Raw genomic sequence first — 16,275 nt, forward strand, 5'->3', positions numbered from 1 at the left:
GGTTAGGGTACACTAGCTATTTTATTTGAAAAAGAGTTTTGGGTTAAAAAACAAAATATACATTATTTTACAAATAAAAAATAGAGTTGAAAGTGAAGTTGTTAGTTTTTGTGGGACCTTAGTTTTATAAAACCACTTTACCTGGAATATAACAATTTAGGAAAAAAAACCAGGAATTTGAGAAATTTTGAAAAAAAAAACCTGGAATTTTTAACAATTTTAAAATTTTCTAAAACAGAAATTTGACTCTAAAAACATATACCATGAATAAAATAAATTTTCTTCATCATAATCTTTTTAATTAAAAAACATAATTAAAGTAACTTTACAAAGTCTCTTCAATGTTGTTATACTATTTAACACAAATTCTTACCTTAAAATTAACTTAAACTAAAAATAGACCCGAAATGTGTACTTTTAAAAACCTGGAAGAAATTTGAAAACCTAGAAAAAAATTTGAAAAAACGAGTGGCAACCCTGAACCATGTTTATTATTGATTATTTCACGACTAGAATATAGTGTGGATGGCTGGTATACTAAAAGATCAGTCTGATTCGGATTTTTGCAAATTAAAAGCTATTTTCATGTTATTTTTGATTTTAATAATTAAAACTTTGTTTTTGATTACTTTTTAATACAACAGTTTAAATTCACTAACTTAAGTAGGTGCTTCACCTAAGAGTTACAGTAAGTCTCAAAAAATAAATGCCTAAATGGTATATAACTTAAACTTAATTAAATAACAATTATTTATTTAATAAACCTAAAAACTATAAAAATTTTTATAAAAACTGTTCATTTACAAAAAAAAACTTTAATTCAAGTTACTAATTATGCTGCATTGTTTTTAATCTGGAAAATTGTGCAACTTTTTTTGCAAAAGAAAATTAATAAGCATTTAACAAGTCATGTAAAAATTTCTAGCTTGTTTTTTTTTGTGAAAATTCATGCTCTTTAAGGTATTTTATAAAACTAATGCTAACTTTGAATCCTCTTGTTAAATTTAAGTTTTACTTTTTGTCAAAATGTCTTTTAGTTTATGACATTTATAGTATTCAGGCTTGATTGATATTATAATTGTCATTTTTGTAACTTAACAAATTCTTAAAAAAAAACAGATTTTTTCTGCTAAAAATGGCAACTATAATGAAACATTGTAAAAAGTTATAAAACTTTTTGGTACTATTAAACGTTTTTAATTAACATTAATTAGAACTAATAGGGATTTTAACCAGAAATATTTTGACAATTAAACTTTATTTTAACAGAGAGCGTTCAGTGTATGTTTTTTGACAATAGAACTAGGAATAGTAGCTAAGGGTGTAAAACTATACCATAAGTCAAAATATTTATTATGTGTAATAGATAATACAAGAAAAATAAGTATATAGCCTGCCTGACGGCACATAATAATCTTTACTTTAAATATTGTAAAATTAGGCTCTGGTGTCTTAACTACCAGTGATTTTTCCGATTTGTCCTTTGCCCTAATGAATTAGGCAAGAATTTTTTATTTTGTCTTAGAAATGTTTCGGTGCACCTCGGTTAATAAATGATTTAATTGTTTTACTGAGCGCAATTTATATTTTAATCTCAGCTTAAAATAATTTGAAAATGGGTAAAAATAAAGACAAGCGAATTTCCGAAACTCACCAGCGGGGTTTGAAAGCAAAAACTAACAAATGTTTTATCAAAACTGTAAAACGGAAGCAGTTTTTTGAAACTGATAAATCCAAACATTTTGTCAAAACGGATAAGGACAAACGAACTTACATACTTAAAACACCAAAACGGGGTTTTAAAACTGGTAAGTCCAACAGGATTTTGTCGACGGAACTGCAAAATAACAAAATAAAAGCTGACACAAAATATGCAAATCAAAATTTTTTGTGCTTGAATGTACGTTCTAAATTTGTCATCTCGTGCAAAGAAAATCTGTCGGAACTTTTTGAAGCAAATATTTCTAAAAGGACAAGTTTATTTAAACTACCAGGTTAAATAAGTTGTTTATTAACTGTATGTTTTTTTATGATTTAGTAACAATGATTTTAACATCAGCTTTATAAAAAAGCTGAGCGTTTGAAAAGTATTTTTATCTACGCACTTTATTGAATTAATAAACTTATACTTTAAAATACTAAGCTTTGACAAAACTTGTTTATTTTTAAACTTATATAGAAATTTTTTTGTACATCTTATATGTAGTCTATTGTTAAGTTCAGTAGTATTTGAGCTCTGGACTATTACAAATACTTGACGTTTTTTAGTTGAAGTAATTAAACTAAACTTTAAAAAATCTTAAATGTTATGAATGTTTGTACAATACCAAGTAATAAATAATCGTTAAAACAACAAAAACTCAATACTAACAGGTAACAAAAAACCACGCAACAACGAATTTATAAGGTTACTAAAAGAAAACAGTATTATTTTGAACGAAGTTTCAGATAAAAATATAGCCGGTTTCATTGAAAACAAACTTAAAGTTCAAAATGTTGTCACGCATTATCAGGTTATCAACTGTTTTAACCAACTGAAGACATCAAAGGTTTTTTTTCGCCACGTAGATTGCTGTTTTGCAATAGTATGCAACCAAAACAGTTTTTTTGAACTGAGTTTTGCCAATTTGTCAAAAATACTTGCTAGTTCTCAACTCAAAATCACCTCTGAGCTAGAAGTTTATCATGCAGCAAACAACTGGGTAAAGTACAACCTCGAAAAAAGAAAAAAGTTTGCGAAAGATATTTCAATGAAAGTGCGCCTACCCTTGTTATCTGAAAATGCTGTAAAAAACTTACTAAGTTGCAGTAATGTATTAGGTGAATCGTCTTTCTATGAAAACGAAGATAGTTTCAAACTAATAGAGACCATCTTAGAAAACCGAGACACATTTTACCTAAACAAAACGGTCAATTTCCACACACATAGACATTGCGACCAGCAAAACTTTTATTTTCTATTGAGAGGCATATCAAGCAAAATAAACAGAAATGAAGTTCAGTTTTACGATGGAAACTTCAACAAAATAGAATTAGTTGAGCGTTCTAAAAACCACAAACGCTACCTTGGTACGGTTTTTGTCAACGGCGAGATCCACTATTTCGACAACAGAAACCACATGCAATGGTGCGTGAAGAAGTACTCAAGCGAAACGAAAAAGTGGCAAGTCGTGGCCGAGAACAAAGACATCGGTTGCTTGTCCTTCCGCTTGTGCGTTTTCATGAACAAAATATTTATCATAGGAGGGTACCGTAGAAAAGTCATCACCCCTTCTTGCTCGGTGTTGGACGCTAGCGACTACGAGTGGAGAAAAATTCAAAATATGAAAATGGAAAGACTGAGGCCGGCGTGCACGGTTTTTTGCGGTAACGTGGTCGTTTGCGGCGGACGCAACGCTCGAGACGTTTCAAACACCGTTGAGGTTTACGACCATTCTTCCAATTCGTGGTCTTACATGCCGAGCATGATGGAGCCCAGATCTCACCACAGTTTGGTTTGCGTGAAAAACAAGATGGTTGCGGTAGGGGGGCTTGGGAGTGACGTCAACAACTACTTGAACAGTTGTGAAGTTTACGACGCTCGCTCTGGGATTTTTTCGTCCTTGAAAGAAACACCGGAACCTTTCAGGTTTGATCTTTGCAAGGCAGTTGCAGCAGTTTCGATGGGCGGCAGAGTTGTCGTTTTTGGGAGGAATTCAGAAACGGCAGCTTTGTACGATGTCGATAAAGATGAGTGGTCTGAAGAGCAGTTTGAAGCTACAAGATATTCGGCAAGTTTTGCTTGCCTGAAATTACCTCAGATCGCAGATTTGAGCTTCGGTCATTGAAAATTGCAATTGGATTTAAATAGTTTTCGTTAGATTTAGGTAATTAACTAGATTTCATAATAAATCGTTAAATATTTGGATGTGAAATGAACTATAATTAAACATATTTTATAATAAAGTTATTATGTATAAGTTTTTCACTTTTAAACAGTAGTATATCAATTTTATGGTGAGTTAGTTTAATATTTTATAATACAAAATTTTGTTTATAAGCTAAGCATTACATGATAAAAATGTTAATAAATTTATTGATTTACAAAGAGAATAGTTATAAAAAAAGCTATAACGTTTTAAGTATAAGATAACGTTATTCAACCTTTGAGCTACTCTTATAATTTTCTACATTTGTAGTTGAAATAAGTATAACAAATATGTTTTCTAATAAAAAATACTTTAAATATACCAGATGTTTTAAATACTTTTGAAACTTAAAATTTTCTGTAAAGCATAGAAGCAGTCAGATATTTAAAATATAAAATACTACATGTCTAAACAAAACTGTCATGATAAATTTAATGTTAAAATTAACCAAAATTAAAATAAGTTTTTGATTCAAAATTATTATATCGCGGTTTTAAACAGAACTACTGTGTAAATTGAAATGATATACACTAAAATAGATTAAAACTAAAACCTTTTCGAATTGTAGCTCATCTCTTAAAAAAAGTATAATATTACTTCGCTCCCGCGCAAAGAGCTAAGTAAGCCTAAAGCTTAGTCTGATTTGCATATTTGCTGAGTCAGAAATATATTTTCAAGTTTTTTTTATACCCTAATCCCTAATCCACTTTACCCAAGCATATTAAAAATTAACCAAAAAAAGTAAAATTTTAACAGTTAAAGTTAAAAACAAAAGTAAAAAGATTTTATTTTTTGCTTACTTAATTAATATGAGTGACTATTATGGTCACGACTGAGTTTTAAGTTTTATAGCCCGCAAATATGCTCGAATATTTCTTAGTTATATAAAATACTTTTTTTTTGAATTTTACTAAGGTCTAATAAAGATGGTTACTGGTACTGTTTTAACAGCTACTTTAGTTATATTTATTTTAAAACAAAATAAGTTTATGGATGTTTTGCCAACGTTGTACATATGTATGGTTTACAAATGTTAATTTTTTTTTGCGTTTTTAAATGCATTTTATAATCGTTTTTAATTGCTAAAAAAGAGGTTTTCCAAAGTAGGATACCGTTCTTTTTGAGGTGACTCAAGTTGGAAAGACTATAAGTATAACTTGCGCTATAAGTTGGCGTAAATTATTGCGTTAAATACATTGATATACAAAAATAAAACAACTTTAATAAAAATATCAAAATACCATTAAATAAAAAAATAATAAATTGCCAGGTGGTGTAGTTGTCTAAAGATGATTTTGGAAACTCTCCGAATTGAACTTTTCAAGGTTTAAACCCAGTTGTTTGACAAATAAACAAAAATATAAATATTTAAGTACAAACACAATATTATTATATAACAACATACCACAAAAGCTTTACAAAACGTTATTATATACAATAAACTAAGTAAAATAAAACTTTAATGATTATATTGGACATTTTTTAAGTAAAATTGAACTTACTAGTTAAAAACAATACTTAATCAAAAGTTGTTTACACTAAGTAACAATTTATAATGGAAACTAAGAGCATTTTAGTAAGAAGTTTCCTAGAAAAAAAATGCTACTTTTAGACTTTTACCTAATGACCTCACAATTAAAGTTAAAAATAAAACAATTTCAGCTGGCAATAAGGAGCATTTTTTGTTAAGGAAAATTTTTAATCTTTCAGTGTTATAAATTCAACATTCATTATTCAAAGTTTATCAAATACCCAAAACAAAGTCAATAAATAACGTTTTTAGTGATATTCTAAGAATCTTTTTTTTTTTTCAGGGGTTTCACAGGAAACAGGAAACCAGTTAAAACACGCCCCTGCTAAATTCTAATAAAGATATTTACTGGTACTGTTTTAACAAATACTTTAGTTATGTTTATTATAAATGAAAACTAAGTTTATGGTTATTTTGCTAACCTTGTACATATATATATATATATATGTTTTACAAACGTTAATTTCTTTTTGCGTTTCTAAATGAATGTTATAATCGTTTCTAATTAAAAGAAACTTTTTCCAAAGAGGATACCGTTTTTTTTGGAGGTGATTTAAGTTGGAAAGACTATAAGTTTAATCTACGCTATAAGTCGGCTTTTAAGAAAAGGTTTAAAGGCTTGTTGATAGTAAGTTTGTTAATTTTATAATAAAAAACACAATCTTTAATTTTTTTTTATGTCAGTATTACCACTAAAAATATTGTCAAATAAAACTTATTGTCATAACATTAAATCTAATAATTTAATATAAACATTAATACTCTCTGTCTCTAGATTAATCTTAAAAAAAAAACGTTACTTAAGCCGTACTTTAAATATTTTAAATTTCAGAACTTGAATTGTCTTAATTAAAATAGTAGTGCATCCATACCATTTGCAAACTATCAAAAAAAAAGCTAAGCTTAATGAGTGAAACAATTTTGATTTTGCAAAAATATGTACAAAAAAAAATATAAAGAAACACTTTACCCATTACCAATTAAAAGAAAAACAAAACTAAACAAACATATATATGTAGTTAGTTTAAGTAAACTTAGTTCATAACAAAAAAAAAGACATTAATTAAAATACTAGAAGTTTTGTTCAAAAAATTCTTTTAAGTTTTTTATTTTGTGAGTTTTGACTTTGAAAAAAGTTAGTTTGAGATAGTTCCGACTGAGCTTATATAAATGTTGTTTAGTAATTCTGTTTTACCTCTAGTTTTACATATAGAAACTATTGAACTGAATAGTGAGTTTTGAAATGTGTGAGGTAATTTTATAAGCAGTATATTAGAATTTGTCTCATTACAAAAATATTTAAAACAAAGTTAACTTATTGAATTTTCAATGGAAAATTTAATTTTTTTTATTGTGCTGCACGTAGTTTTATGATAAGCTTGAATAATGAGGAATATTTTTAAGTACAAGTTATTTGTATTTGGAATATTAATTTTCATGTTTTGAAAGCTTATTAGCTAGTTTTTATACAGACCTAAAATGTTTTTTCTAAAGTAAAAAGCATCAGTCTCAAACTCTACTCTTAGCAACAATTATATTTTTCTTGACAAAAGTTGATGTGTCACATCATATGTAATTTTACCTGCCTGTTTTATTTTTAACTTATAACTAAGCAAAAGTTAAATAAAAGTTACCTTTTCAATCAAAATTATTGTTTCACACCAGGTAATGTTTTAGTTACATACAACTTATAATTATAATGGTAGTCCTAAAGTATACAACAAAAACATTTTTATATTAGGAAAGATATTTGATTAATTTTATGTTTTTACTTATTGTGTTTAAAAAAACATAAATTCACTTTAACTATTAATGTCTATTGCATTACATAAATTTAATACAGTGTGGTAAAACCATTTAAACTAGAATCCTGAAAAAAACCTGGAATATAAAGTTAGAAAATAGACCTAAACTTAAACAATTTTTTATTTCAAATAATGAATTTCAAAATAAACATGTTTGCCAAACATTAAGGACACTCAGGATATTTTGAACTTTATTTTTAAACTCATGTTGATTCAGGATAGCTTTTTTTCTAATGAAAAGCTCAGAATTGTTTTAGGGTTTTTAAATAATCTCAGGTCAAAAAGGACAGAATTTTTTATAAATTTTGAATGAGATTTTGTTGATTTAGTTCAAATTTTTATAATTTTATAATGAACTTTGCTGTAGAACTTAATTTTTATTAATTTTGAAAATTTAAATTTTTTTAAGACCTAAAAAATAAACTTTTTGTGACTCTTGACAGTTTTTGGTCACTTAAAACAATTTTTACTTTAAGAGTGGCAACCCTGATAGAATCTAATAGATACAAAATATTGATTTAACACAATTTTTTTTTAATTATTTACAACTATTATAAAACTTAAATAATGATTATAAAACACATTTAAGGTAACACTACAGTAATTTTTTTAAATATTTTTGTAGAATTTAAAACAGTTACTATCTTAATCCAGGGTTGCCAAAAAACCTAGAATTTGACAATATAGCTTAAAAAAACCTGGAATTTAAAATATTTTTTACATGTTAAGTAGAAAAACTTTGATTTGACACAAAAATTTTATCATATAGATTAAAAAAAAATTGCCATCATCTTCAAAAAAAAAAAACAAATAAACACATTTAAAGTAGCTTTGCAGTATATTAATAATGTTTTATACTATTGAAAACAGTATTTTATCTTAAACTTAACTTCAAACTAAAATAGACCCAATAATGTGTATTTTTAAAAACCTGGAGGAAATTTTGAAAACCTAAAAAAAATTGCTAAAAATATTTGGCAACCCTGTTAATCTTAATTTTATAATTAAAAAGGACAAGAAACCTTATACTTTCAAAAACCAAAAAAAAACAGAAAGCCTAGAAGAAATTTCAAATTTTGTTCAATATTTCAAATATGATTGTTTTAGTTTTTAAGTAGATTTTGAAATGAAACAACATTCATTTTTGATAAGAATAACAAGTTTTTAGAAATTTTTTAAATATATTTTTACTACTTTGGTTTATAAAATGTTGAAGTAAAAATCACTTTATAGTGAACATTTAGAATAAAAACTTGAAATGGTAAAATCTTCTAAATAAAAATATGAGGCTGTAAAAAAGCAAGATTACAATGCACAGTATTTAAGTAAATTAATATGTTAGTATGATAGATTGTAAACCCCTTAATGTATTTTTAGACATTTGAGTAAGTTTTTAAATATATAGTACTTTGGTATTTATAAAGAAGAAATTCAAAAATGAGTAGTGCTACAAAGAAAAAGTATGTCAGGGCTGAAGTGGAGAATGATTTCAGCTTACCTGAAAATAATCAAACTATAGTGAGGGTATGTTTAATTTTGGTTATTTGCAAATCATTAATTGTATTTTTCATTACAAAAGTTATTTTAGTTTTTTACATTTTTAACATTTAAAATTTAATTGAAAGTTTGAATTATACCAGAAATGGAATTATGAACTAATGAAAAATTATAAGTTTGTTTACATTTAAAACAGAAATTAAACTCATAAAAATCTGATAAAACTATTTATAAAGAATATTTATTGGTTTTTAAACATATTTCTTATTCTATTTTAACAATTTTAGTTTTTCAAAATTTTGTTAGTTCTAAAGCTAAAACAGTTAGTTATCATCATACAAGAATCAAGTAACTTATATATGTTATAATAGTTTTTTTTTTCTTTTTTAAGTTTTCTATCAGGGATTGGCAGCCTTTTGCAACTCAAGGGTCAATTTTTCCACAAAATATTGCTTGCAGGCCGCACTTTTTACAAAAAAGTTTTTGAGGGCTACAATTACTTAAAAATAATCATAGTAATTAGCAGAAAAATACAATTCTAAACCAAAATATCAAAATAATAAGCAGTAAAATTTCACTAGTTAAGAGTAACTATTAAATTAAGATCTATATTATAAGTTTTTATTACAAAATCTTTTTTTTTATGTTTTTTAAAACTTGTTTTTAATTAAAAAGTACCTTGCGGGCCGCAAATTTTGGCTTTGAGGGCTGCATTTGGCCCGCGGGCTACAGTTTGCCGATCCCTGTTTTATATGTAGATTTTTTTTCACAAAGCTCTGACTGTATTATTTTTGTTATGTTTGAACTCCTAGTCCTTGATTTTCTTATATATCTGTTTTTGTGTTTTAAACCTTAAAAATATTTAATATTAAATGTTATAAAAAAGAGCTTCAGTTATTTTTTCCTTATCTTCCCACCATTGCCTCTTACTTAAGGTGCTTAGACTTTAGATACTAATAAAAGTCAAGCTAACAGGGTTAGAACACACTCATGCTAGAATTAAAGCATTTTAAAATGTTTTAAAAACTCAGATTAACTCAGGCTTGTTTCAAGATTTTTTTTTTTTTCAAAACATAGACTAAATAAGATTTTTAATTAGATCTTAGGATAGTTGTAAAGACTTCAAAATCAATTATTTTTCTTGATATTTAGGTATTTTTTTCATGATAACAAGGTCTTTTTTTACTATTTTATTTTTAAAAAACTTTATCTTGATCAGCAATAGTACTAACTTTTTTAGCTTTTTTAAAACACTAGCTCATATTTAGTCACTCAGTATGGCTTCTGTGATTGAAAGAGTAACAACCCTGTAAATAATATAGTATTATGCTAATACTAAACTTAAAAAAAAATAACTCTAAAATGTTTAAAGATATTTGGTTTAACTCAAGCTGACTTCTTTTCATTTAGACTCTAGCTAATTTTATGTAAATGTTATCTACCTTTTTTTTCTAATATTGTTAATATTTTTGGAAATGTAGTTCTGCCCTATAACTTTTGTTTATCTTAAAGCTTAAGTATCAGCTACATTTTATACCTTGCAACTACCACTTTTAAAATATATATTTAAAATATAAGTGTTTTGAAATATTTTAATTTATTAAAGTTTTAAAACAACTTAATTATCAAAGTAAATAAAATTTGCTATCAGCTAAAGCATTTGATCATTAGATTAATCTTATGAATAAATAAACTTTTTTGTTTTGTTTTCGTTAATACTTTATTCTTAATAGATTTGTCACTCATTTGTTATCTGTGATCAGTTTGTATGCACTTATCTTGTTTTTGTTTATTTTATGGTGTTAACGCTTTGATAAACATACAAAATTTAACGTTCTTTAATAAAGTTAACATTACATAGTTTGAAATTAGTATGTTTTTAAAATATTTGAAAAACTAAAAAGGAGGTATTGAGGTAAAGTTATAAGTATAATATTAATATAATTTAAATAAATAAAACAATTCAAAAAATTACTAATTTAGTTATTTTAAAACATTAAAAGTTTGTTTATTGAATCAACTTATTAAAAACTGTACTATAGAATGTTTAAATTTTTCTTTGCTGAATAGGTAACAAAATGTATCAGTTGTATATAAAAAATATAAAAGCTTCAAATTTCTGACATAAACTTTAAATTATGAACATTTGTTTTGCAGATTTGCAGAAATGCAGGAAACCATTTGCATGAAGTGGAAACAGCAAGTGGTAAAATTTTTTTAGCAAGTCTTCTGAAAAAGTTCTGGGACACTTGTTTCATTAAAAGAGGTAATTAAGATAATTTAATTCAGATGACTATAGTTAAAATAAATTAACTTTCCTTATGATATCTGTTAAAGCACATGAAATTTTATGGTTAAAAACAAAAAAAGGAGTTTTCAAAATGTTTTGTATAATATTGTTTTATGGGTTATAAATTATAATTGTTTTGATAAAGTTTAAAAAGTACAATGTTTTAAATGTACAGCATGGTCTATACCAGCTTTTAGAAAAATTTGTTTGCAGTTGAAATAATAATAACTGATTTAGTTGATAAATATTCTTAAAAATTGGGTGGATTAAATCAGTTAAAGGGTAAAGAAAAGAAAGTTTGTTTTTGTAAATTAGACTTAATTTTTACTCTAATAATGAAGCTACCAGTTGTTTTTTACTATTCTTTTAAATTTAAAATAACTTTCTAGATATTAGCGATCAGAGTTAGATAGTTCAGGAGTCTTATTTTAACGCACAGATTAAAAAGATGAAAGTAGACTATTTTACTAAAAATCTCTGTGATGTTGTTATTTTTTATATGTTAATTATAAAATGTCATGTATTTATCAAATATATTAAAAATTTAATTTTATATATAAATTACTTATTTTCACAACTTGATTTTATTTTGACTTTTAACTGAGCTACAAGTTGCTTTTTACTGACTTTTAATAACCAAAACAATTTTTGAGATATAGCCTTTTAAAGATGGAAAGTACAGTAGGTTCCTTATTTGAGGTGCAAATTAAGTAATTTTTGTACTAAGTACAGGGTTGGCACTTTACCTGGAAACCTGGAAAAACCTATAATTTGACAATTTATGTTAAAATAACCTGAAAAAACCTGGAATTTTACAAATTTTGAAAAAAACCTGGAAAAACCTGGAAATTTGATCAAAAAACCTGGAAAAACCTGGAATTAAAATAACTTTAACATTTTCAGTTGTAAAATTTTGATGTGACACAAAAAATCTATCATGTAATTAAGATTTTTTTTTATCATCAAAAATTTTTTATTAAAAAACACATTTAAAGTAACTTTACAGTATCTTTTCAGTGCTTTTATTCTATTTAACACTGTTTCTTTAATAGAAATTAACTTAAAACTAAAAATAGACCCAAAAATGTGTACTTTTAAAAACCTGGAAGAAATTTGGAAAACCTGAAAAAAAAATTGAAAAAATGAGTGGCAACCCTGTAAGCATAACATTATTAATCCATTTACTTGATTATAAAGTAGAGAGGTAAAGCTTTATATCATGTTTGTACAAATTTTAAGGACTGTAAGCTATCAAATAAAAAAGTTATAGGTATTGTAAATATCACCTTACAGTTGGGATGTATTTCTGTAGGTTTTAAACGCATCTAAACGTTCATCTATTGCAGAACACTTAGTTAACGATCCAACTTGTGCGAGCAGTTATAATATAAATAGATTTAAAATTAGTAAAATTTAGTACTGTAATAATGTTTTTGATTTGATTAAATTAGAAGCCGTTTGTTGTATTTTGTTAAGGAAAGCTGTTTTATGTGAGCAAAAAGATTTTGACTATACAATACTGTTTTTTTATTTTGGAAATATTTTATAAGGATTGTTTTCATTTTATTTATGTTTAGTTTTACTGTAGATCAATTATAACGTAAATGGACTAATATATTCATGTTTATAATCTTCAATAAGAAATAAAAAACTTAAATATTAATAGTTTCCAATAGATAAAATTATTTTTATCTTTAATATTAATTTCTTCTTAGATGTTTTATTCAGCCTAAAACAAATATAATAATTTTCACTAACTAAGTATATTTTTTGTTCTATGTGTGCACAGTTTCATCAGATTATGATATATTGTTTTAATAGAAATATTTTATCTATAGCTATTACATCAAACTTACTAGAATATTAAAATATTATTACTAGTTTTTGAATCAATAAAATTATAAAACAAATAAGGTATAGCAACTGTTGTAGTTAAGATATATTAAGAAATATGTTGTAGAAGTATTTAATATTTCATAAAGTGTTTTTTTTAAACTACTGTTTTATTTCTGATTGTTACCAGATTTACCTGTTTGTTACAGGTGATTTTGTACTCACTGAGCCCATACTCGAAGGTAAAAAAGTAAAAGGAGAAATAGTTCGAATTTTGTGGGCTGATCAGATTAAAGAGTTTGTCAGCGCAGGCGTTTGGTTAGTTATGATATGGTCGTTATATATAAAACATTAATGATTTTAAGCCTGATATTTTCCTATATCTAACACCTGTACTTTGTTGTTAAGTGTGGAGTATTTTTCAATAGATCTACAACAAATGGTGCAGTACAGTATTTGAAATATTTATTTAGAAAATTTTTATAATCACGGTTGGTAAGCTCAAACTAAATTAGTTTTTTTGGTAAAATGTTTCTAACTGTTTTGATGTTTTACAAATTTTAACTTAAATTTAGAATTTTTTGTTTAAGGACAGAGTAGTAAAAGTTATGTTAAATAAAAGCGAGCAACTTCCTTGTTTTTAGCTCTGCAAGTTTACAAACAACAAAACAAATTTTCGCAGGCCAGAAGAGTTCAAAGAGCTCATAAAACAAAAGTACAAGATCGGAATAGAGAAGGACAGCTACTACCACGCGGGTGAGCAGAAAGTGGCAAAGTGTGAGAGAGACCTTCTGTCGGAGGGAGACTGCAATTTTGAGTCGGAGGAAGATTCGGACGACGACATTCCCGCCAATCCCAATCACGTGAAAGAGTACGACGAATCAGAAGAAAGCTCCTCGGAAGAAGAAGAAGACTGATTTTGCGTTCCAGCACAAACAACATTCTATTAGTTAATTCCCGTTTAGAAAAATGTTTAGAGACTATTTGTTTGTGTAAATGTGTTTTTGTAACTGGTTGAAGTTTCGTTTTAAATTTTTAAATACCACTTAAGATTTTGTCACAAAAATGTTTTAGTTGTTATGAAGCTTTACCTTTAAATATTAAATAATTCTAGAAAAATATTTTAACTTGAAAGTATGGATTTATAACATATTAGATTTGAAATTTTATTTTTGTAATTATGATGTGTCGCTTCTTAGTTAAAAATTTAAACCTTTTTTTTCTTAATTACATGTTTTTTTATAAAACCAATTATTTTGTATATGTTAATGATCTTAAAACTTGTTTTAGAAATTTTTAACAACTTATGCAAGATAATAGTTGCTTGATTTTATTTGTTATCTCTGTGATATTAAATACATGCTTTTTTTCATTTAAGATGAACTAAAATTAAATTTTTAGTTTTATTCGTATAGGCTTGAAAGTTTTTTGTTCTACGAATAATTAAAACTTGCAAGCTAACTTAATATAATTTAAATTTAAAAAAATAAAAATAAAATAATTAAATTTAAAAACTTAAATATAAACTTTGATTAATAAATAACTTAAATTATTGTATTTTATATTTTTTCTTAATCTGTTGTACTCTTTAGTATTTTGTTTTTATTAATATAGTTATGTATCAAATAAAATTGATTTAACTTTCTTAGAATTGAAGCTAAATTAACTACCATCATAAAAAAAGATTATAATAAAAATGGTTTGCAGTATCTAATAAATATAGACAGCTTTTAATGCACAAAATTGAAAAATCCTAAGTAGTTATAAATATCGAAATATTATTTGATACACTTCTATTAAAATGTCTATAACATAATAAAAAAGTAAAATTTAGAGCTAAACGCACAAAAAACTGCTAAAAATAAGAACGTAGTTGTATAGCGGAACTACCGCAGCTTTTTTAAGATGTAATCATAGGAACAAAAGTGCATTGTCTTAGTCATATTCAATTTATTTGTTATTATCTTCAATTAACAGTTGCCACACACTCTGGAAAACTCAGAATATTTGTAAATTCTAGAAAATTCCAGGGTAACTCAAGATATTTAGACTTTATTTTTTTAAAAAGATAACTCCAACAATTCTGATTTTTTTTATAAAAATCTCAGGATAGTTTGAATATTTTTAAAAAATCTCAGGGCAGAACTCTTTATAGATCAAGAATGATGTTTTGTTTCAATAATTTCTATTTTATATACTCAGTTTTGTTCAAGAACATGATTTTTATTGATTTTGAAATGCCTGTTTAAAATTTTTTAGCCTTACGGCTAGTTCTTCACTAATCTAAGAAATAACATTTTAGTTTTTCTTTTTAATATAGAATTTATTATGATTTAAGTTTATTTTAAACAGAAACAGTTTAGAGATATAAAAGTTTAACTACGTATTAAAAACTTTTGTTACACGTTATAATTTATTTACTTGAAAATTTATGTTGTTTTGTACGTCCTTAATTCATAGATAAAGTTGTTTCTTTTAAGTATTTGCTTTCAGTAAAAAATAAAACGAAAAATGAGTATAGACTAGTGTTGTCTAGTCTTTGAAACGGTATTTCTCCTAAGTTTAGTGAACATCTAATGCAGAGGCATATACCTTAAATAATTAATAAACAAAATTAACATGAGCTCAGAAAAATGTTTATTTTCCCCAAAGTATTCATCAGTAGTTTTTTGATATTATACTTAATTTTAAAAGCCTTACTTTTTATAGATCTTAACAATGTCTAGTGTTTTTAGAGTAAAAAGTAATAGAAGTATTTTTTGAAAGAAAAGAATTGTAACTTTTAATACCTGTGAAAAAAAATTATTTTTATATTTATAATTTTGTAAATCGTTAAAAATACTGCATTAACGCCTGAAAAACAAAAATCTTGGCTTATTGACTGATATTTTTGCTTTTTAACATTGACTTTTTAACAATATATTTAACATACAGTTTTAAGTGAATTTGTATAAAACATATTAAAGTTACTGGTAGTATTTTCAGACGAAAATCGTTATTTAAAACCAAAATATCTTAATTTCTGTTACAAAATTAGTCAGTACTATCTGTTGAAAAATTAATTATGTAGTTTATTTATTTCTGATAATAAATTCACAAATAGAAAAATTAAATGAACTTTTAATGTTGAAGGATTATAATAACTTTTTCTTATAAATGTAGAGCATAGAGCACTTAATGCTTATAAGTAAATATATACTAAAATTCAACACACTTACTCAAATTGAAAATTATTTTTCATCAATCAAAAGATCACATGATGAACTGTGTTGGTTTATTAAGGCAAATAAGTGTTTTTTAGTTAATACATAAAAAATATTCAAGCATGTTACCAGTAAATATTTTCAATTTTAAGTATTAAACTTTTTATTAAATTCTGCCACATCATTCATGTCTGACGCAGCAGAAAAT

At 25.5% G+C, this 16,275-nt stretch overlaps 2 protein-coding genes across 2 annotated transcripts; both read left to right on the plus strand.

Annotated features, from left to right (window-relative positions):
• Positions 1 to 1,615: 1,615 nt before the first annotated feature.
• Positions 1,616 to 3,827, plus strand: LOC145844879 (kelch-like protein 35). The gene is made up of 2 exons (XM_082952300.1): positions 1,616 to 1,661; positions 2,374 to 3,827. The coding sequence occupies exons 1-2, from the start codon at positions 1,616 to 1,618 to the stop codon at positions 3,825 to 3,827; spliced, it is 1,500 nt and encodes a 499-aa protein (XP_082808426.1).
• A 4,802-nt stretch (positions 3,828 to 8,629) lies between these two features.
• On the plus strand, positions 8,630 to 14,033 carry LOC145844477 (putative RNA-binding protein EIF1AD). Its single transcript, XM_082951880.1, has 4 exons — positions 8,630 to 8,768; positions 10,899 to 11,007; positions 13,074 to 13,182; positions 13,547 to 14,033. Exons 1-4 carry the CDS (start codon positions 8,682 to 8,684, stop codon positions 13,779 to 13,781), a joined length of 540 nt encoding a protein of 179 aa, XP_082808006.1. The 5' UTR covers positions 8,630 to 8,681; the 3' UTR covers positions 13,782 to 14,033.
• Positions 14,034 to 16,275: the final 2,242 nt, after the last annotated feature.

This window comes from Thalia democratica, chromosome 9 (genome assembly GCF_965202585.1).
Source record: "Thalia democratica chromosome 9, ktThaDemo2.hap1.1, whole genome shotgun sequence".
Taxonomy (NCBI): Eukaryota; Metazoa; Chordata; class Thaliacea; order Salpida; family Salpidae; genus Thalia; species Thalia democratica.

What these genes read in the sequence shown, in the direction of transcription:
- LOC145844477 (XM_082951880.1), top strand. Translation starts at nt 8,682, where the DNA reads ATGAGTAGTGCTACAAAGAAAAAGTATGTCAGGGCTGAAGTGGAGAAT. An exon ending in ATAATCAAACTATAGTGAGG is followed by an intron (nt 8,769 to 10,898) that starts GTATGTTTAATT and finishes TTTGTTTTGCAG; the next exon opens with ATTTGCAGAAATGCAGGAAA. An exon ending in CACTTGTTTCATTAAAAGAG is followed by an intron (nt 11,008 to 13,073) that starts GTAATTAAGATA and finishes TGTTTGTTACAG; the next exon opens with GTGATTTTGTACTCACTGAG.
- LOC145844879 (XM_082952300.1), top strand. Translation starts at nt 1,616, where the DNA reads ATGGGTAAAAATAAAGACAAGCGAATTTCCGAAACTCACCAGCGGG. An exon ending in TTCCGAAACTCACCAGCGGG is followed by an intron (nt 1,662 to 2,373) that starts GTTTGAAAGCAA and finishes CAATACTAACAG; the next exon opens with GTAACAAAAAACCACGCAAC.